The sequence below is a fragment of the Rhinopithecus roxellana genome, chromosome 8 (assembly GCF_007565055.1).
Source record: "Rhinopithecus roxellana isolate Shanxi Qingling chromosome 8, ASM756505v1, whole genome shotgun sequence".
NCBI lineage: Eukaryota > Metazoa > Chordata > Mammalia > Primates > Cercopithecidae > Rhinopithecus > Rhinopithecus roxellana.
Window position 1 is genome coordinate 54,028,062 of NC_044556.1, and position 23,660 is coordinate 54,051,721.

General features: G+C 39.6%; 1 protein-coding gene across 2 annotated transcripts in view; it reads right to left on the reverse strand.

Annotated features, from left to right (window-relative positions):
* The window catches only part of UHMK1 (U2AF homology motif kinase 1), a 30,491-nt gene extending 8,782 nt beyond the window's left edge, over positions 1-21,709 (reverse strand). The window contains exons 1-7 of one of the 2 annotated variants that reach the window (XM_030935842.1): positions 21,409-21,709; positions 19,279-19,571; positions 18,422-18,613; positions 15,684-15,778; positions 6,677-6,753; positions 6,430-6,528; positions 2,694-2,782 (exon numbers count right to left, since the gene is read on the reverse strand). In XM_030935842.1, coding sequence (XP_030791702.1) covers positions 2,694-2,782; positions 6,430-6,528; positions 6,677-6,753; positions 15,684-15,778; positions 18,422-18,613; positions 19,279-19,571; positions 21,409-21,694 — 1,131 coding nt within the window. In that variant the 5' untranslated portion in view covers positions 21,695-21,709. Of the gene's footprint in view, positions 1-2,693; positions 2,783-6,429; positions 6,529-6,676; positions 6,754-15,683; positions 15,779-18,421; positions 18,614-19,278; positions 19,572-21,212 lie in introns of both variants that reach the window. The other variant, XM_010365063.2, reaches the window with a different exon arrangement.
* Between the last annotated feature and the right edge of the window lie 1,951 nt (positions 21,710-23,660).

Here is a 23,660-nt window from a genome sequence, read left to right on the forward strand (position 1 = left end):
AGTCAGATCATGTTAGCCCTTCTTTCCAAATCTTCCAATACCTTGCCCTAGTTGCGAGTAAAAGCCAATATAATCTCAATACTCTATCAAGCTCACTCTACTTAGTATGCCCCCTACAACTCCCTAATCTCTCTGATCTAATCTCCTACTATTCTTCTTTCTCACTCTGCTACAGCCACACTGGCCTCCTCCTATCTGCCAGGAATACTCAGGATCTTGCTGTTCCTTTTGCCTAAAATTCTCTTCCTCGCTTCCCTCAAATCTTGTCTCATATAACCTTCTCAGTATGTCCTTCCCTACTAACCCATTTAAAAGTGCAACCCACCCTACCTATCCTAGCACTCCTTAAGGTTCTTCCTTAATCTGTTTTTCTCCCTAGCACTTATCATCACATTTTTAAAAAATCTGATTTGACCACTTTTATGATGGGTACCTAGAACATAATAAATGCTCAATAAATATCAGTTAAATGACTAAACAGCAAGGACAGAATTATACATATTAGTACTCAGTATGTGATACTAAATGTAAAACTATTATCACTAGTTTGGCAATAACTTTTCATTAGGACTAGAATAAAATTGTGTTCATATTTTTGTTTTCATATTTTTTCAGTTGTCAGGAATGTTCATAATACTAAGCTATTAAGATAAAATAATAGCTGGGCGCATTGGCTCATGCCTTTAGTCCCAGCACTTAAGGAGGCTGAATCGGGTGGATCTCTTGAATTCAGGTGTTCAAGACCACTCTGGGCAACATGGCAAAACCTCGTCTCTATTAAAAATACAAAAAATTAGCCAGGTGTGGTGGCGCATGTGCCTGTAGTTCCAGCTACTCAGGAGGCTGAGGAAGAAGGATCACTTGAGCCTGGAAGGCAGAGTTTCCAGAGAGCTGAGATCACACCACTGCACTCCAACCTGGGAAACAGAGTGAGACCCTGTCTCACACACACACAAAAAAAGATAAAATAATCCACAACCAGAGATGACTGCACCCCCTAGACAACAGACATCTGGCAGTGTCTAGACATTTTTGTTGTCCAAAGTGGGTAGAAATCAGGAATGCTGTTAAACGTTCTATAATGTAGAGGACGGCTACTCCAACAAAAGAATTATCAGGCTCAATGTCAATAGTGTCAAGAACAAGAAACCCGAAGATAGAGCAAACTAAAATTCTCTCAAAAAATAAAAATACTACAAATAAATATTTTCTTATATTCTTTGTCATATAATTTAATTTGGAATTAGAGTTTCTAAAGAAAATGTGGTGATAACAGTTTTAGCCCACACATTTTACAGATGAAGAAACAGGGGATCATCACAAAGCTAATCATACTGAGGCTAGAACTCAGGTTCAAGAATTCTCAGTCCAGCACACTTTCCTTCTTTAAACTATCACTGATAGTTTCTATTACAATTAGAACTTAAGCTAACTGGCTTTCTAACTCTACTTAATTAGAACAAAATTAGACTAAAACATTTCTCTAGCTGAACCTGACATAAAGCATGATTTAGCAGTTGGTGTTATTGCTTTTTTTTTTCTGAGATGGAGTCTCGCTGTGTCACCCAGGCTGGAGTGCAATAAAGCAATCTCGGCTCGCTGCAGCTTGGCCTCCCAGGTTCAAGCAAATCTCCTGCCCAGCCCCCCGAAGAGGTGGGATTGTAGGCGCCCACCACCACGCCTGGCTAATTTTTGTATTTTTAGTAGAGACAGGATTTCACCATGTAAGATGGGGTTTCACCATGTTGGCCGGGGTGGTCTCAAACTCCTGACCTCAGGTGATATACCCACCTCAGCCTCCCGAAGTGCTAGGATTACATGCATGAGCCACCTCCCCTGGCCTGGTGTTACTGTTTACAGTGGCTCAAAAGTAGTTTTTGTTTTTTTTTTTTTTTTTTGAGACAGAGTCCCACACTGTCGCCCAGGCTGAAGTGCAGTGGTGTGATCTCCGCTCACTGCAACCTCTGCCTCCCAGGTTCAAGCAATTCTCCGCCTCAGCCTCCCGAGTAGCTGGGATTAGAGGCATGCGCCACCATGCCGGGCTAATTTTTTGTATTTTTAGTAGAGACAGGCTTTCACCATGTTGGCCACGCTGGTCTCAAACTCCTGATCTCGTGATCCGTCTGCCTCGGCCTCCCAAAGTGCTGGGATTATAGGCGTGAGCCACCGCACCGGCCAAAAGTAGTTTTTTTTTGAGGCGAAGTCTCACTCATTTCTCCCAGCCCAGGCTGGAGTGCAGTGGCAGGATCTCGGCTCACTGCAACCTCTGCCTCCTGGGTTCAAGTGATTCTCCTGCCTCAGCCTCCCAAGTAGCTAGGATTACAGGTGTGTGCCACCACGCCTGGCTAACTTGTAGTTTCAGTAGAGACAGGGCTTCACCATCTCTGAACTCCTGACCTCAAGTAATGCACCCACCTCAGCCTCCCAAAGTGCTGGAATTACAGGTGTGAGCCACCACACCCGGCCAATATTTAAAAAGAAAAAACAAATTTTAAGTGCTAAAAAAATGCAAGCATATTATAGAACTTTTAGAAGAAGTAAAAAATACAAGTCAGAATATACGAATCATTAAAATGCAAAACTCATAATCCTTAGCAAAATTTTGTTGTACATCTTCCTACAGAACTAAAACATTTAACACAGAATTTTAATAACCTCTGAGTAATTCTGCAATTATGAAAATATTCACTTACTTGTCCTCTGCCAGGATTTTCCTTTGGAACAAGTAGAGATACCACTGGACCATATTTTTGACACTCCTCTTTTACATCTTCTACAACATCTGATTATTAAAACACATAACAGTAACTGCTTTGATATAATAAACAAGTATTCAACATTTTAAATTTTTTAATCATCAAAGAATTCAGGAATACATAACTAGTAATGAGGTCATTTTATATCTTGAATAGTTGACATTCAAATGATTCAAAATTTTAAATAACAGTCTGCCACCTTCTACTCTCCCTGAAGGCAACACATAATGATCAGTTTCTTTTTTTTTTTTTTAGACAGAGTCTCGCTCTGTCGCCCAGGCTGGAGTGCAGTGGCGCGATCTCAGCTCACTGCAACCTCCGCCTCTCAGGTTCAAGCGATTCTTCTGCCTCAGCCTCCCCAGTAGCTGGGACTACAGGCGGGTGCCACCACGCCAGGCTAATTTTTGTAATTTTAGTAGAGACAGGGTTTCACCATATTGACCAGGCTGTTCTCGAACTCCTGGTCTCGTGGTCCGCCCACCTCAGCCTCCCAAAGTGCTGGGAGGCCACCGTGCCCAGCCAATTTCTTCTGTATTCTGCCATAATTATTATAAACTTATATACAAGCAAATATGAAATTATAAAAGCAAATACCTTGCTTTTTATATTAAATATGTCCTTTAAGATAAAATTATCACATAAAATTTTCTCATTTGTTTTTATGGTTACAAAATATTTTATTCTATGAATGTTCAATATATTATCTAATATGTCCAGTACCGATTAGACAACTTCCAAACTTTTACCATTAAACTCCCCCCCAGGCATATCTCATTTCATTTGTGTATTTCTTTCTTTCTGTTTTTTGAAACAGAGTCTTGCTCTGTTGCCCAGGCTGGAGTGTAGTGGCACAATGTCGGCTCACTGCAACCTCCACCTCCAGGGTTCAAGCGATTCTCCTGCCTCAGACTCTCAAGTAGCTTGGATTACAGACGTGTGCCACCATGCCCAGCTCATCTTTGCATTTTTAGTAGAGACAGGGTTTCACCACGTTGGTCAGGCTGGTCTCAAACTCCTGACCTCAGGTGATCCACCTGCCTTGGCCTCCCAAAGTGTTGGGATTACAGGTATGAGCCACCGTGCCCAGTGTCACTTGTGTATTTCTAAGTTGACACTCTAGAAACAGAAATGCTGGGTCAAAATTGACATAAATTTGTAATTTTTCCAATTTGCTTTCCATAAAAGTTTACCAATGTAAACTTTCTCTAACAATGTACAAAAATGTCTATTTCCTTATACCCTTACCCACAAGAGGATAATCAAATGTTTCATCACTGTCAATGTGGTTAATGGGTAACAAAGATATTGCAGTTTGGCTTTAATTAGCATTTCCATAATAATAATGAATAAAAGCATATGTGTAAAAGACTTGTCTACTTCCTTTTCCATAAACTGTAATAAGAGCTATAAATATTTTTTCTTTAAAGTATCCTTTGTCTTTTAATCTTTCTTAGAGTGATTTTTGTCAGGGTTGATTTTGTTCAATGCTTATTATACTGGTTCTGAGTTTTTTGCCATATTCAAAAAAGGCCTTTCCAACTTCAGGAATATTAAAAAACAAAATTATACAAAGTCTTTTTATATTAAAAAATTATCTCCTTCCCACCTGCCCTACTTCCTTCCCTCATCCCTTTCTTTTCCCTCCTTCCCTATTTCATTCCCTTGTTTTAGTATTTTAATCTTTACTTGATTTGAAATTTAATTTGGTCTATAATCTAAGGTTTAACTTCCTTCCCTGCCTCTATCAAGATTACAAGACAGCTGTTCCAATACATACCATAATTTCTAGCTAAGAAACTTGTTATTTCATGATGACCCTGTTCATCAAAAGTAACAAAGGTATTTAATGGTACCATATATTGTCTGCTGCACTTTAGTTCTCTTCAGATTCTTAAACACTAAGATTCAATAGCAACATTTAAACAAAATGTAAAGACTCAGTGTATTTAAAAGCAGAAAAAGAGTCACAGCAAGATAGAAGAGTTATATGGTAGTCTAAAGGTTTATTCAAAAAAAGGCCAAGCTTCAGTTTTAAAGAAATCAAAATTATTTGGAGTAGACAGAATGAGGTGATGAAGACAGCAGGTCTTCACAAAGATGCAGACGAAAAGGACATAAGTAGTATTTTGAACTGATCCCAAGAAATTCAGAGTCATTGTACCTTCGTGACCTGAAACAATGCTGAGGCCAAGACTTTCTTTCAGATAGACAACATGAAAACTCAAGACTCTTAAAATGGTCACAGACTCAAAGAAATTACAGTTCTCTCACTACTCTGTCGGGACATGAAACCTCCACCTCCTGGGTTCAAGCGATTCTCCCACCTCAGCCTCCCAAGCAGCTGGGATTACAGGCATGTGCCGCCACGCCGAGCTAATTTTTGTAAGTCTACACTCTTAACCACTACATAAAATTGTCTCTCTAGTAGTAGTAACAATAGGTCGATGCAAATGCTTCATAGCTGTTGTCTTTGGTCTAAGTTTGGCTCTGCTTTAGCCTACTCCCTCTCTGTTTCCAAAATGTCCCTACTAAAATACAAGTTTGACTATGTCATTCTCCCATTTAAAATTATTTAATAAACTCTTTACTGCATTCAACAAAGAACAGATAGGTATTGAATACTTACCATAAGCTAGATATTATTCTATACCTGATGCAAAGTTCTTCAAGTATCTGTATTTTGGTATTACCATCTCTGGGATAAAATCCAAATTCTTAAACATAGCAAACTAGTCTGTACTCTGACTACCTCATTAGCTTTAACTGATTGCTCCCAAACAAATATCTTAAGATACAGTCATACCAATCTGCTGTTTTCTGACACTTTCATCTCTGTGTTTGTGCTACGTACTTCCTAACCCCTCAACTTTTAGCCAAGCAACTCCAAATTACTGAGCTCAGCTATAACATCTGTAGAGAAGCATTCACGAGTTACTAAGACTGGGTTAAGTATTTGTCCTTTCTGCCATTGTGTAGTACCCTATCTTCAGATTATCACAACTATAATTATTTATGTAGCTGTCTCCCCTACTATACAAAAAATGGGAAGTAATCCCATAGTAAATATTCAGTTAATATGTCTTAAATGAATAAATGCTAAAAGCAAAAATGAGAACTAAAATGGAGAAACACAAGCATAGGGAAAGGCTAGAAGAGACAGACCAGACAGATAGAAGTTGTTGGGAAAATTAATCTTCATTAACTGGGTAAAGATGAAATGTGAAAGAGTCAAAAGGACATTATGAATATAAAAGTGAGAGGGCTGGGCGCAGTGGCTCACACCTGTAATCCCAGCACTTTGAGAGGCCGAGGCTGGTGGATCACCTGAGGCCACGAGTTCGAGACCAGCTGACCAACATGGTGAAACCCCGTCCCTACCAAAAATACAAAATTAGCCGGGCCTGGTGGCACATGCTTGTAATCTCAGCTACTTGGGGGGCTGAGGCTTAAACCCAGGAGGCAGAGGTTGCAGTGAGCTGAGATCGTGCCACTGCGCTCCAGCCTGAGCAACGAGTGAAACTCTGCCTCAAAAAAAAAAAAAAAAGTGAGAGTATATTAGAGATCATATTGTTCAATATTCTCATTAGATAAACTGGAAAATATGAAAATGTTATAGATATGTTTATTCCAGACTTACTTAAGAAAGACACATTATAATTTAGAAAACACTAACCTTCATATTCCTCTTCATTCTCAAGATAATCATCATCCAGCACATTCAGCAGTCTTAGCACTGGAGTGGGAAGCATGACCAGATCTTCAATATGAGGGGCTGTTAAAATTCATCATAATATCGTTAAATGTAAATCCCCCCAAATAAGTTGAACACCAGATAAAGGAACTTGGGAATATAAATTAGTGCAGATGTCTTGTATGACTGTCAAATGACCAAGAAAAAAATAAAATAATATACAACTTACCAAAAGGAATGCTAAAGAATGGGCTGCACAATGCCATTTCAGCAGGAATTCTTCTGCTTGGATCATCATGAAGCATGCTAAAACACAAAAAATAGGTGCCTTATCATTTCTACTGAATCTTTTGAAAATACAACCATTAAAGAAAGTAAGAATGTCTAAATGTTCATGACAGCATTAATTATAGTAGCATGATTTATTGAATCATTCACCTATAAAGAATACAAATGCTATTTATTAGTAGCAATTCATGATACATACCTATGATATTATACTGTGATTTAAAATAACACTTTTGATTAATAAATGAAATACTGCAAAGTGATTCATACTCTATAACAGTGAGTGGAAAAAAAACACAGATTTAGGGTAACACAATTTAAAAGAAAAGATAGTGGTGGGATGATTGTTGAATTTCATCAAATTTCTCTAATAATAAAGCAACTAGATAGCAAAATCAAAAACCCATGGACAATATCTATAACAAAAACCATAGGGACACCCTAAATAGCCAAAGCAATCTTGAGAAAAAAGAACAAAGCTGGAAGCATTATACTACCTGATTTCAAAAAAATACTACAAAGCTACAGTAACCAAAACAGCATGGTATTGATATGAAAACAGACACACAGACTGATGAAACAGAACAGAGAGCCCAGGGAAAAAAATATTTACAACCAACCGATTTTCAACAAAGGTGCCAAGAATACACAATGGGGAAAGGACAGTATTTTCAATAAACGGTGCTGGGAAAAACTGGATATTAACACACCAAAGAATAAAATTAAACCCTTATCTCTCAACTACACAAAAATCAACTCAAAATAGATTAACAATTTACATGTAAGACCCAAAACTACTAGAAGAAAACAGGAGAAAAGCTGCACAACATTGTTCTGGGCATTGAATTTTTGAATATAACTTCAACAGCACAAGCAACAAAAGCAAAAACAGACAAATGGGATTACATCAAACTAAAAACCTTCTGCACAGCCAAGGAAACAATGAACAGGGTGAAGAGACAACTTACAGAATAGGAGAAAATATTTACAAACTATACAGCTGCTAGGGGAGTAATATACAAAATATATAAAGAACTCAATTTGGCTGGGTGTGGTAGCTCACATCTGTAGTCCCAGAACTTTGGGAGGCAGAGGTGGGAGGACCACATGAGCCCAGGAGTCCAAGACCAGCCTGGGCAACATGGCAAGATCATCTCCCTACAAAAAATTTTAAAAATTAGCTGGTATGGTGGCATGCACCTGTAGCTCCAGGATCACTTGAGCCTATGAATTCAAGGCTGCAGTGAGCCATGTTTATACCACTGCACTACAGCCTGGGCAACAGAATGAGACCCTGTCTCAAAAAAAAAACAAACAAACAAAAGAAAAAAGAAAAAACAGAGCTCAAACAACTTAACAGCAAGGAAACAAATAGCCCAATTAAAAAATGGGGAAAAGTCCTGAACAAACATTTCTCAAAAGAACACATACAAACGACCAACAGTATATGAGAAATGCTCAGTATCACTAATCATTAGGAAAATGAAAAAACAAAACCACAATGAGGTATCACCTCATATCTGCTACAATAGCTATTATCAAACAGACAAAAGACATAAAGAAAAGGGAATCCACACACATTGTTGGTGGGAATATAAATTAGTAAAGCCATCACAGAAAGCACTATGGAGGCCCCTAAAAATTTTTTAAAAAAAGAACTACCAGCAGTCCCACTACTGGGTTTATATCCAAAGGAAATGAAATCAGTGTGATTAAGAGATACCTGTATGCCCATGTTTGTTGCAGCACTATTCACAATAGACAAGATATGGAATCAACCTAAGTATCTATTAACAGATAAGTGTTCATTTCTTGTATGTTAGCTTAAAAAAAATAAAAATAAAAAAAAGATGTGTAAAACGTAAAAAAAAAAAAGACAAGAAAAACACAGATGAGTAAAAAAAGAAAATATGATATATATACACAATGGAATACTATTCAGCCATTGAAAAGGAGCAAATCCTGTCATTTTCAACACAGATGAACCTGTAGGGCATCATGTTAAGTGAAATAAGACAGGTCCAGAAAGACAAATACAGCATGATCTCACTCATATGTGAATTCTAAAAAGTGTTGATGTCGCAGAAGTAGAGAGAAGAACGGTGGTTACCAGAGGCTGGGTGAGGGAGTTAGAAGACAGAAGAGTTTGGGGAGACATTGGCCAAAGCCAAAAGATGCCTAATTACAGTTAGATAGAAAGAATAAGTTCAAGAGATCTACTGCACAATATGGTGATTCTAGTTAATGATGACATATTGGATTCTTGAAAAACACAGGGAGTGAATGTTAAGCACTCTCATCACAAAAAATGATAACTATGTAAAGTAATGCATTTTTTCATTAACTAGATTTAATAATTCCATAATGTATATATATTTCAAAACGCGTTGTACATGATAAATACATAAAATTTTAGGTCATTAAAAACAAAAAAGACTGAGATGCTGTTATAGTCTAATAAAATTAATGTATCTCTATATAGCTATTGAAGTGTTTGTGGCATAAAAAGACCGTTATTTCCTTATTGTAAGTAAGCATTTGTAAAGTAAAAATAAGCCACTTAAAAAACAAAAACTAGGCCGGGAGTGGTGGCTCACGCCTGTGATCCCAGCAATTTGGGAGGCAGAGGTGGGTGGATCACTTCAGGTCAGGAGTTTGAGAACAGCCTGGCCAACATGGTGAAACTCCGTCTCTATTAAAAAATACAAAAAATTAGCCAGGCGTGGTGCCATGCATCTGTAGTCCCAGCTATTTGGGAGGCTGAGGCAGGAGAATCACTTGAACCTGGGAGGTAGAGGTTGCAGAAAGCCAAGATCGTGCCACTGCACTCCAGCCTGGGCAACAGAGTGTGACTCCATCACAAAAAAACAAACAAACAAACAAACAAAAACCCTATAGTGCCAAACTATCAATAGCAGTAAGATTTGCACTATATTGGCATCTATGTGTAAGAAGGCAGAGGAAAGCTACAATTGATCTGATGAACCAGAGAAAAAAATCCCCCCGAACAGCCAAAAGGTACTCACTGGACTGCATAGCAAGATGCTGGAGAAAAGCAGCTGAAACTATAAGGGGTTATACATTCTAATACTAAGTGAATACAAGGAATTCTTTGTAAAATCATGAGGTTAGAGTAATCTAGACACTAAGACCTCTTAAAACTAACCAGCCAAAGCTTTTTTTCAGTGCAAAGTCCCACAGTGAGAAGAAATATTGGGAACAGAATCCAAACTGAGCAGGATGAGGGGGAGAGAGAGAGGCACCAGAAAAAAGCAGAAGAGAAGAGCCAGGAGATCTCTGAAAAAAGCCACTTTTTGGGAGTATTACACAAAACAACAGAAGACGGAGCCCTGTATAATAAGAAAAGTTATCCCAAGTATATTTTCTTATATAAGTTTAGGAAAATAATTTTCACATAAAAATGAGCAACATAAAAAGGATTATAACTGACTACGCATGGTGGCTCATGCTTGTAATCCCAGTACTTTGGAAGGCAAAGGCAGGAGGATTACTTGAGCCCAGGAGTTTGAAACCAGCCTGGGCATCATAGTACGACTTTGTCTACAAAAAAATAAACCAGGCATGATGGTGCATGCCTGTGGTGCCAGCTACTTGGGAGGCTAAGGTGGGAGGACTGCTTAAAGATGCAGTGAGCTGTCATCACACCATGGCACTCTAGCCTGGGTGACAGAGCGAGACCCTGCTTCAAAAAAAAAAAAACAAAAAAAAAGGAAGAAAGAAAGAAAAGTATCTATTGTACAAAAAAAAACCCCTGCAAAATGATAAATCTCAGATAATATATGCCAGAAAGACATGACCATAACACAGATGAACATTAAAATCTACCTTTTTTTTTTTCCTGAGGCAGAGTCTTGCTCTGTCACCCAGGCTGAAGTGCAGTGGTGCAATCTTGGCTCACTGCAACCTCCACCTGGGGGGTTCAAGCAATCCTCCTCCTGCCTCAGCCTCCAGAGTAGCTGGGATTACAGGCAGATGCTGCTATGCCCAGCTAAATTTTGTGTTTTTAGTAGAGACGGGGTTTCACCATGTTGGCCACGCTAGTCTGGAACTCCTGATCTCAGGCGGTCTGCTCACCTCAACCTCCCAAAGTGCTGGGATTATGGGCATGAGCCTACCATTTCAAAATGAACTAAATGGCCACGCCTGGCCTTTATAACCTACCATTTCAAAATGAGTTACATGGCCAGGTATGGTGGCTCATGCCCACAATCCCAGCACTTTGGGAGGTTGAGGCAAGCAGATCACTTGAGGTCAGGAGTTCCAGACTAGCCTGGCCAACATGGTGAAACCTCGTCTCTACTAAAAACATGAAAATTAGTTGGGCCTGGTGGGGTCCACCTATAATCCCAGCTACTTGAGAGGGCGAAGAAGGAGGAACGCTAAAAGCTGAGAGGCGGAGGTTGCAGTGAGCACTGCACTACTGCACTCCAGCCTGGGCGACAGAGTGAGACTTTGTCTTCTCCTCCCCCTGCAAAAAACTCAAAAGAGCTAAGGACATTTTTTTGTCTTTAGCTCATTTGAGTTTTTTGCAGGGGGAGGAGTGATACAAGATGTGAAAGAGCAAGAGAAAAAAAAATTGAAAATCACAAAAATAAGGTACTAGAACTCAGGAAAGAATTAGAAATTAAAAGAAAATCATTTCATAAAATAAAATTACACTACAAGAGATACAAGGATGAATAAACACAACAAATAATGTCTTAAAGAGAAATAGTAGGCAAAAAGGAGGATATTTTTAAAAATCAAAGAGGCCAGGCACGGTGGTTCACGCCTGCAATCACAACACTTGGGGAGGCCGAGGTGGGCAGATCACGAGGTCAGGAGATCAAGACCATCCTGGCTAACACGGTGAAATCCCATCTCTACTAAAAATATAAAAAATTAGCCTGGCGTGGTGGCGGGCGCCTGTAGTCCCAGCTAATCTCACTCTGTCGCCCAGGCTGAGGCAGGAGAATGGCGTGAACCCGGGAAGCAGAGCTTGCAGTGCGCCGAGATCGTGCCACTGCACTCCAGCCTGGGCGACAGAGTGAGATTCGGTCTCACACACACACATACACACACCAAAAAAAAAAAAAGAAAGAAAGAAAAACAAAAGAAATAATGGGTTGGGGGTGGTGGCTTATGCCTGTAAACCCAGCATTTTGGGAAGCTGAGGCAGGAAGGTCACTTGAGTTCAAGACCAGCCTGGCACATGGTGGGACCTCATCTCTTAAGAAAGGAAAAAGAGAAAATACAGAATCAAGCAAAAATGATAGCTGGACGCTGTGGATCACACCTGTAATCCCAGCACATTGGTAGGCCAAGGCGGGCAGATCACTTGAGGTCAGGAGTTCGAGGTCAGCCTGGCCAACATGGTGAAACCCTGTCTCTACTAAAAATACAAAAATTGGCCAGCATGGCGGCAGTAGCCTGTAATCCCAGCTACTTGGGAGGCTGATGTGGGAGAACTGCTTGAACCCAGGGGACAGAGGTTGCAGTAAGCCGAGATCATGCCACTGCACTTCAGCCTGGGCAACAGAGCAAAAACTCCGTCTCAAAAAAAAAAAAAGAAAAAATGGCAATATTGAATATAAGGCAAAGAAAATCAAACATATGTAGACTAGGAGGACACGAAAGTGAAAACCAAAAAGAACAGAAAAAAAAAATTTAAACTGTACTTTAAGAACACTTTTCTAAAACAAACGAAGATCTGAAACTACACAGTGAAAGGCATACCGTATTTCTGACCCAGAACAATCAAAGTCAAAATATATTTTGGTAAAATTACTACACATTGAAGAAAAAGTTAAAATCCTCTGGGCATCTAGACAAGAAGACCAAGTGATTTTTTTTTTTTTTTCTTGAGACAGAGTCTCGCTCTGTTGCCCACACTGGACTGCAGTGGCATGATCTTGGGTCACTGCAACCTCCGCCTCCCAAGTTCAAGCAATTCTCTGCCTCACGCTCCTGAGCAGCTGGGATTACAGGCGCCCGCCACCATGTCCAGCTAAATTTTTTGTATTTTTAGTAGAGACGGGGTTTCACCATCTTGGCCAGGCTGGAAGACCAAGTGACTTTTACTGAGTCACGAAACTTTCAACAGAAACAATGCAGTAATATATAAGACACTCAAGGAAACAAAAATGTATGAGATTGGGATGAGACACATACAGGACTTCCAGGGTGGTGGGCAAAGTTTTATTTCTTGATGTGAATGGTAGTTACAAGATGGGTACAATGTTCCAACAGATTAATTAAGCTACACATTTGCTTAATTAGTGTTTTTAGTAGCTGTGCTTTATTCAACAACAACAAAAAAGGTTCAAGCGACTTGTATGCATATATAATGCGATATGCAGAAAAATAGTGAAGGAAATATACCAAAGTACTAACACTAGAATGTGGGTTTATAATTTTTATTTTCCTCATCATGACTTTCTATAGTTTTCAAATTTAGTATTCTATGTAAAATGGGGGGAGCTATTATTTAAAAAATAATAAAAATAAAAAAGTCAATACTAGAATTTAGATGATTTAACTTCCAGGCTATAATCCATTTTATAATTTTTCACTCCCTTCTCTTCAATGTAAAATGCAATTTATAATATCTCATATCAATCAGATACTAACAGCTATTTAAAACTAATTTGAAAAATGCACACACAAATAAGTATGTGTAAAATTGGTGAAATCGGAATAAATCCTGTGGATTATACCTATTTCAACTTACTGGTTTTGATACTGTATATACTACAGTTATATAAATAATTACCATGGCGGGAAACTGGGTAAATGGTAAGGACCTCTCTGTAACATTTTTGCAAAGTCCTGTGAGTCTGTAACTATTTCAAAGTAAAGAATTAATAAAACTAATTTAAAGGTTTATAGGGCCAATTATTAAGGTTTATAGGCCAATAATTAAAGGTTTATAGGGCCAATATTCAAAGGAAACTATAATACTCTAACTCAAACAAGGGATCCATACTTTTCTGATGTACTAATTATTTTATTCATTTCCGGTCCATAGTCTAGAAACCTGAAAAGCCTACTATTTAATAATACAGTCATACACTGCCTAACAACGTTTTGGTCAACAATGGACCACATATACGACAGTGATCTCATAAAATTATACTGGTCTGAAAAATTCCTATCCCCTAGTGACATCATAGCCATTAATGCCCTATCGCAACACATCACTCACATGCTTGTGGTAATGCAGGTGAGTAATGTGTTGCGGTAGGACACAGATGTAAACAAAACTACTGTACTTGATAATGACAATACAAAGGTGTTAATGGCTTATGTATTTGTAACTATTTTTTTATTCCTATTTTAAAGTGCACCCCCTCCCCCAAAAAGTTAACCGTAAAATAGTCTCAGGCAGGTCCTTTGTGAGGTATTCCAAAACAAGGCATTGTTAACATAGGAGATGGCAGTTCTATGCATGTTACTGCCCCTGCAGACATTCCAGTAAGACAACATGTGGAAGACAATGATATCGATGATCCTGACCCTGTGTAGGTCTAGGCTAAGGTGTGCTTATGTCTCAGTTTTTAGCAAAAAAATTTAAAAGTAAATAAGATAAACAAAAATTAAAGTTTATAAAGTAAAAAAGTTACAGTTAAGCTGACTTATTATAGAAGAAAACAAATTTTGGCCAGAAGCAGTGGCACACACCTGTAATCTCAGCACTTTGGGAGGCTGAGGCAGGCAGATTACTTGAGGTCAGGAGTTCGAGACCAACCTAGCCAACATGGTGAAACCCCGTCTCTACTAAAAATACAAAAATTAGCTGGGCATGGTGGCGTGCACCTGTACTTCCAGCTATTCAGAAGGCTGAGGCACAAGAATCGCTTGAATCTGGGAGGCAGAGGTTGCAGGGAGCCAAGATTGTGCCACTGCACTCCAGTTTGGGTGATGGAGTGAGACTCTCTCTCAAAAAAAAAAAATTTTTTTTAAATAAATTTAGTGTAGGCTAAGTACACAGTTTTACCCTTAGTCTTATAGTGTACAGTAATGTCCTAGGCCTTCACATTCACTCACCACTCACTCACTGAATCACCCAGAGGAACTGCAGTCCTGCAAGCTCCATTCATGGTTAAGTGCCCTATAAGGTATACCATTTTTAATCTTTTATATTATATTTTTAGTGTACCTTTTCTATGTTTAGACACAATACTTACCATTGTATTACAACTATCTGTAGTATTTGGTATAGTAACATGCTATATAGGTTTTAGCCTAAGAGCAATAGACTCTGCCATATAGCCCAGGTGTGGGCAGAAATCTGAATCATTTACGTTTATGTAGGTACTCTATGATGTTAGCATGGCAAAATCACCTAATGACATATTTCTCACAACAGATACCTATTGTTAAATGACACGACTGTACACATTTGTATTTTCAAAATATCTATTGTATTTGGATATATTCAGACATCAGAAAAACTGTATCTGTCCCCAGACCATTGTCAAGAGTAATTTAAAGTATAATTAAAAACTATCTTATTCAAAATGGTTGTTGGGTCTTTTTTTTAGGGGGAGGGGAGTAGTCCAAAAGCAAACTCAATCTTTAGTTAATAAAGATTCTCTTTAAAAACCTGCTTACCATCAAGTATATAGAACTGCCAGGGCTATGAGAGGCCAAAGGTATAGTGGCTCAGCATCTATCTTCCAGTGAAAAGGCAGCTGCCAGGAAAAGCTTAATATCCGATACTATGAGCAAAAGAACATTCCTTTGAAAACAAATTTGGTAAAACTATTTGATTACTTATGTTCCTTATAGGAAGCTAGCCTGCATAGACTTATTTCTAGGGGAACAAAACCCCTACATGGATCAAGCAAACTAGAAATAATATAAATCTGTTCAGAAAAAAAAAAAAAAGACGTACCATTTCACACAGTACATGTATGCAAAGCAAGTTTACAGTATGTGTAACATACCTTTTGATAAGGTCTCTTAGGTGATAGGCTGGAATTGCGGCATTCACCACTGCTTTACTGGCAAATATGTGATCAATAATAGCAGAACTGTTTGCCTTAAAAAAGGGAGAAAAGTCTTCCTTTGGTTATTCAGTCTGTATATTGAGTACTAGGCATATAGCACTATTTGAGAATAAAATGCAACAGAAAACACCATCTTCTGAGAGCCTACAATCTTTTTTTTCTTTTTTTGGAGACAGGGTCTTGCTCTGCTACCCAGGCTGGAGTGCAGTGACACAATCTCAGCTCACTGCAACCTCTGCCTCCCAGATTTAAGTGATCCTCCTGCCTCAGCCTCCTGCGTAGCTGGAAATACACGTGTGTGCCATCACATCCAGCTAATTGTTTGTATTTTTTGTAGATATGGGGTTTCACCATGTTGCCCAGGCTGCTCTCAAACTCTTGGGCTCAAGTGATCTGCCCATTGTGGCCTCCCAAAATGCTGGGACTATAAGTGTGAACCATCATGTCCAGCAAGATCCTACAATCTTAACAGAAGAAATAATATACATAATTATACACTTCTAGAGAAGAACATTTTTTCTTCATTTTCAGCACCTAGCACTTTGTGAACATCTACTAGACAAAAGAAGAAAAAATAAATACCAATGCAACCACATAAGAATGTAGTTTAATGCAAAAATGAATGTGTAATAGGTGACTCAGAGTATCTCCGTGATGAGTCTTCAATTGGTTTTCAGACAGAAATAAACTATCAAAGAGAATATGATGCAGTATTAAAACATCTTATTTGTCATATTACTCATTCTCTAAATCTTTAAGGAATATATTTTCTCCTTGAATATTATGCTAACTCAGAATTTAGAACTGTGTATATGAGTTAAAAGAACTGATACTATCATTATCAGTACTATCATTATCAGTAAAATTATTAAATACTTACCATGAGCTGCTTGCTAAAAGTATCATTTCTTTATTAACCTCAATAGTCTTATGAGATAAATGCCATTATTATCTTCATTTTAAGGAAAGCAAACCATGGCTTAGTGAACCTAAATAAGTAACTTAGTAAGACCTTTGTGGAGGCAAGATACAAACCCTAGTAGTTTGACTTTAGAGCCCATGCTCATTATCAGTTGGCATTTTCTGCCTCCATAGAAAGTGATAAAACAGAAAAATAATGTTGTATCTAGAGGCATATATTGGAGATCCCATTACTGCACATCACCCCTCTAAATTTCACACAAATTTGAATGTGATCTAGTTCTGATGAGCTCTAAGCCAAGCAGATATAGTACAGAAGGCTCAAAGACAGTCAAAGCTCATTCAAATAACTGATGTATGTCTGGATTAGCACTAAGAAAGAATACTTAGACTCTTGATTGTTTGGAGTACCAATAATAAAGAATGATACTGATTTTATTCCCAAGAAAGCAATTTTTACCCATACAAGCATCAGGTATATACATTGGGCTATTAAAATATCCCTTCCAGGAAATGCTACAACAGAAATCAGTGTCTAGGTGTTTAAAAGAAACAAAACTATATGTTATAATAGCTATATAGTATGTATTACATGCTCAAAAAAATGCTTGTTGTTTAGTATCAAAAGCTTGTTGCTTAATATCTAAGTTCCAAACCTCTAACATTTGAATGAACTTTTTGTGCATTTATAAATTAGGAATTAACTACTGAATGTTTTCAAAGGTATTGTGGGGCTTTAATGTTGAGATAATATCAGTATCCTTTAGGCTACTATTTAAGTGATCTTCCTGCCTCGGTCTCCTGAGTAGCTGGGACTAAAGGTGTGTGCCACCACACCCAGTTAATTTTTTGAGGTTTAATAAATACAATGCTTTGGAATGATTATTCGTCTTGATATTAAACAAGTATTAAAATACCTTTTATACTTTTTTTTTTAACTACAGACCAGGGTCTCACTACTTTGCCTGGGCTGGTCTTAAATAAGCCTCCCACCTCAGCCTCCAAAAGTGCTGGGATTACAGGTGTGAGCCACCATGCCCAGTAAAAATAATTTTTTTAACTGTAAAGGAGTTAAGATAATCTATAAACATTATTATTTAACTTATAAGCTATGGTTGTGTTAGTAACACTTTAGAACTTAATATTACTGTTAGTAAACAAAAGAAACCACTTTTGCTTCTTCAAGAAAAAGGATTTATTCAAATATTTCATCAAGCACTTACTATCTGCCAAGCCACAGGTTAGGAACAATAAGAATGCAATACTCACTAGCACACTGATAGCCATAGGAGTTGGTAGTGGCATACAAGTATCATAAATAGAAAAAGAGGAGTACCAACAACAGACAGCAATCAAGAGTTCTCTAAAAGAATCATCATAAATTGGCCAGGCACGGTGGCTCACGCCTGTAATCCCAGCACTTGGGGAGGCCCAGGCGGGTGCATCAAGAGGTCAGGAGTTCGAGACCAGCCTGGCCAACATGGTGAAACCCCGTGTCTACTAAAAATACAAAAATCAGCCAGGCGAGGTGGCTGGCATCTGTAATCCCAGCTACTCAGAAAGCTGAGGCAGGAGAATTGCTTGAAACCGGAAGGCGGAGGTTGCAGTGAGCTGAGATTGCGCCACTGCACTCCAGCCTGGGCGAAAGAGTGAAACTCCATCTCAAAAGAAAAAAAAAAGAAAAGAATCATCATAAATTATATACTCTTAAATTGAAAGTAAGGACCCCAAAGCAAAGCACTGGTGAAGTTTACCTTCCATTCCTGAGATCTGACTGTATGTTTCAGTTTCATTCCTGAGAACATTTCCAGTAAAATGATTCCTAGGCTCCACAGATCAACAGCTGAGGTACACTCTGTATCACTCTGCAGGCCAGCCTGGGCCAAGCAATTTTGCAGTTCTGCTTCTGGAGCCCGATACCCGTCTGTCTGAATATACTTTACATCCTAAAAAAGATGAGTAAATATTACAACCAATAAAAAAGCTGCTCCCTTTCTATCCATCTCTACGGTGAATTTACTTCCCTAACAGTGCAGTAAACCCACTGCCAAGCTAAATGCTAAAAATTTTTAGTCCTTGGTTACCATAATTCCTTGGTTCAGTAACTGGGCAATTCTCAGAGGCAAGCTGCACATTTCCATATAGTGCTCATAAAGAAGTCTTCTTTGGATTGTCTCTTACCTATTAGGCACTGCTGATAATAAGGACACTGCAAAGAAACAATAAACCATGGAGAAAGGAGGATTTGGCAGAACTATCCCATGCATTCTGCCACGAGCTACAGCCCCAACACTGAAGGGACCAGGAACATTAACTCAGCAATTAGCCAAACACGCATAAAATTTAGAAAACCATTCTATGTAGGTTAAGTACCTATAATAATTCCAGAGCTCTCGTGCTTCACTGGCTCCTCCTACCTGACCCAAACATTATGTCTTTTTTTTACACGGTGGCACTGAAATTCTTTTGATTTGCTGCATCCCCTGGCATTTCAGTATTTTAGATTAAAATGACCTGTAAGTCCCTACTAAACTACCCTTGTCATTTAAAAATATTTGGCTCAGACCACTACATTTTAAACTGCGAGAGAAAAGAAAAGGTTATTTCTTACCTGATTGCCTTCTTTGAAGCTAAGCCCAAAGTCAATGAGTTTAAAACATTCATTCTCTGCACTCCACAATATGTTACGTGGCTTGAGGTCCGCATGGACATAGCCCTCATGATGAAGAAAAGCAAGGGCCTCCAAAACATCTCGGGCACAATGCTGTATCATCCACATGGAACAACCCTGGTGACTGGAATATAAGAGCAATTCCGAAACACTGACATCCAGGAGTTCAAGCAACAGACAGCGTGATGGCACATTTGGAGAAAAGTGGATTGTAAACACTCCATACAAAGTCACTAGAAAAAGAAATTATCATACTTTAAAAATCAGACTCAGAGTAAGTCACTATTAAAGTTGGTAACTGCAGTACAAACTTGCGATAGTCTAGATAAGGATAACTTTGCTGAGCAAGCTTCCACTGTAATTTATTTTTCCCATGAATAAGATCTTTTGGCAACTGGGTTATTTTAATAAAAATAAGATGAGACAGCTTACAATAGCTGATTACCATTCACAGATACTACATACAGTACAATTATTCAATTTGTGTTTCACCGAGTATTCAGTGGTGATGAACATGAACTTGGAGTGCCAACCAAAAATGATTAAAAGTAAAAATCCAAAATATAAATAAATAAAACTTACTGTTGCATCATGAGGTCCTTTTAAAAAAATTTTTAAAAGTAAAAATCCAAATATTAAGCAACTCTTTTAAAAGGAATGTCACAATGTGCAAAAACCAAACTAAAGATTGCTTCTTCATCCAAAATAGCAGTCTAGGTCTGTCACAGTGGCTCATGCCCATGATCCCAGCATTCTGTGAGACCGAGGCAGGAGGACTGCTTGAGCCCAGGAGTTTGGAGACCAGCCTGGGTAACAAAGGAGAACCACCTCTCTACAAAAAACTAGCCAGGCATGGTGCTGCGTGCCTGTAGTCCCAGTTACCTGGGAGGCTAAGGCAGGAGGATGGCTTTAGGAGGAATTGGAGGCTGAAGTGAACTGTGATCTCGACATTGTACTCCAGCCTGGGTGACAGAGTGAACTTGTCTCAAAAAAAAATTAAAGCAGAAAAACAAACAGCTATCTATAATCTAAATACTAACGAAGAGATTGAGACTTTCCGGATGAAATTTCAACTCATCTTGCAGAGATTCAGCAAGTTCTTAGGCTTGCAAAAATTTTCCCTTTTCAGTACCAAAGTTACAGTAATAGACCATTTAGTATACTCAAAAAATGTAGCACTAGTGTTAATTCTTCTCCAAAATGGTATTATAAAAAACTCACTTTTCTTTAATAACCAAAGCTATAACTAATGATACGCTTTCTGTCGTGTAATGAAAATGAAACCTTTTCACAGATCAATCATCAGTGATCATTACATAGCTTACATTCTGAGTATCTGATTCATGAAACAGTCTCACGAGAGCAAAGGTACAGTGTTCCTCAATTTCACACTTCTATAAGGGCTCCCATGGAATAGTGAATCATTTCTTCCAAATCCGTACTAAATATATAACAGGTGAGCTATATGAGTTACCAGCATTGATGTCACAAGGCCCAGACATAGTTCCCATTTTCTACTGGTATGCAAAGATCCAAAAATTTCCACACAAGACACGACAATCAGCAAAGACATGCCTCCTCTCACTAGAAAAGATATTTCTGTATGCTAATGAATGCGGCATTCTCCGATGGGACTCGAAGCAGAACAGAATTTACTGAGCATCTGTGTGACACCTGGCGAAGCAGACCACCAACTCCACTATACCGCAGACAGTAATAAAGTGAAAGGGGAAAGGGGCCTGGATCGGGTGATAAAGAAGGCTAGACCCGCTTCTTCCGCAGAAGGGCAGGAAGATAGAACGCCAGATAGCGAGAGGAGGAGTGTGCTCGGACTGTGACCTGGGCAAGAAGAGAAAGGAGCCAGCGGCAATTACCGATGTTCCTGTGACCCTGCAACTGTTCCAGCGCCGCCCTCTCTTTGCGGAAACCATACTCAGCGGCCGAGGCCGCAGCCCCGGTGGTTCCTGGCGGCAAGAACTGCTTGAGGGCGCCGGGGGGCGAGCCAGGGTTGCCGCAGCAGCGAACCCGATACACCGAGGCGGAGGAGCCGCTACCCAGACGGCTCTGTACCTGCCACAGCCGTCCGAAGGCCTCCAGAAAACGCGGCGGCTCCGCGCCCCAGGCACAGCCGGATCCCGCCATCGGTGTGGGCTAAGGGCACGGACACGGGAGCTGACGCGACGCCTGAGGCAGGCCGGCCGGGCCCGCGGTCACATCCCCGCCAGCCGGACCAGCGGCTCCGCAGGGAGGGACCTGCAGCCGCCTCACCGACTCCCGGGATTTCAAACAGCCATGACACCGGAATCCGTGGTGCACCCGAGTCCCAGAAGCCGGAAATGGAGGAAGAGCCTATCATACAGGCCGAAGGAGGGGAGCTCAGAAGGGGCGGGGCCTAGAAGTGATTAGACGAGTTAGGTTTGGAAAGAAGAATCGAGAATAAGAAGTAGCCTTAATCATTGAGTATCTACCATTCCAAGCCCAGTGTTAACCGCTTTCACATAGACCTGAAGCTAAAACTGGTCCTTTTTCTTGTTGAGGCACCTCACCCCTAGGAACCTAGAAAAATAAAACCCTGCCTACATTTCTCATAGAAAGGATCCCAAGGAAAACACACCAGGAACAAAAAGAGAGAATTTACCATCACCTGCAGGTCCATGGTCACCAGTAACCACGATTCTGGATGCCTAGACCTCTGTGCTTCTTTTAGATGTAAACCAAAAATAAAATTCTAAGCCCCCCTGGCCAACCATCTGAATGGACTTTCTCCTAGGTCAGGGCACTCTAAAATTCTGAAAGACTGGGTCAGGCCATGAAGGAACTAGGGCCCCGTCCCACTAGCCTCATTATACCTCTCTGGTTAATGTCAGCACAGATCTTCAGTCTGGTAAGAAACATTTACAATCTATTTTCTTGGAAGCCTGCTACCTGGAGGCTTCATCTGCATGATAAAACTTTGGTCTCCACAAGTTCTTAAGACAACCCAGACATTCCTTTCTATTGATAACTCTTTCAAACAATTGCCAAGTAGAAAAATTTAAAATCTGCCTATAACCTGGAAGCACCCATTTCTCCCCCGACCAATGCCCGCTTTGAGTTGTCCCACCTTTCTGGGCCAAATCAATGTATTTCTTAAATGTATTTGATTGAAATCTCATGTCTCCCAAAGTGTATAAAACCAAGCTGCACCCCAACCACCTTGGGTACATGTTCTCAGGATCTCCTGAGGGCTGTGTCACAGGCCATGGTCACTCATATTTGGCTCAGAATAAATCTTTTCAAACATTTTACAGAGTTTAACTCTTTTTATCAACATAGTCCACCTTGCCTATGGCTCCCTCATCAAAAAACATTCACCCTGGATCTGTTTCAAATTTTTATTTTTCATTTATTTATTCAATTATTTTATGCAGCAAACGTTTATTAAGTAACAAATGTAGCAAATAGGCATCTCAATCCACAAACTAGGATGTGTAAGAAATGTAGCCGCCTTTACTTTTCAGTCATTCAACCTTTTCTCTTTCAAGCTCTATTCTGATTGTGTGGCAAAAACTTAGTATCAGACAATAGGCCCTATCTTCTTTTCCTCAGGTTTTGTGTAAGTTCCCAGCCAGGTGAGATGGTTCATGTAGTGCTAAGTGGAACGTTTGAGGAGAGGTTGAGGACTAAACTCTGACCTGTCTTCTCTCTTGCTCAAGTTTTTCTTTTAGATGGAGTTTCGCTCTTGTTGCCCAGGCTGGAGTACAATGGCAAGATCTCGGCACCTCAGCTCACTGCAACCTCCGCCTCCCGGATTCCAGCGATTCTCCTGCCTCAGCCTCTGAAGTAGCTGGGATTACAGGAATGCACCACCACGCCAGCTACTTTTGTATTTTTAGTAGAGATGAACTTTCTCTATGTTGGTCAAACTTATCTTGAACTCCTGCCCTCGTTATCCACCTGCCTCACCCTCCCAAAGTGCTGGGATTACAGGAGTGAGCCACCACACTCGGCCCCAAATTCTTATCTAAGGGATGTGAGGAGTCACAGCCTACAAACCATAAAATCTCATCAGATTGTCAGAAGTGTTCAAACCAGAGCAACTCCATCTTGAATAGGAGCTGGGTAAAATGAGGCTGAGATCTACTGGGCTGCATTCCCAGGAGATTAGGCATTCTAAGTCTCAGGATGAGATACGAGGTCAGCACAAGATACAGGTAACAAAGACCTTGCTGATAAGACAGATTGCAGGAAAGAAGCCAGCCAAAACTCACCAAAACCAAGACAGTGGTGAAAGTGACCTCTGGTCGTCCTTACTACTCATTAGATACTAATTATAATGCATT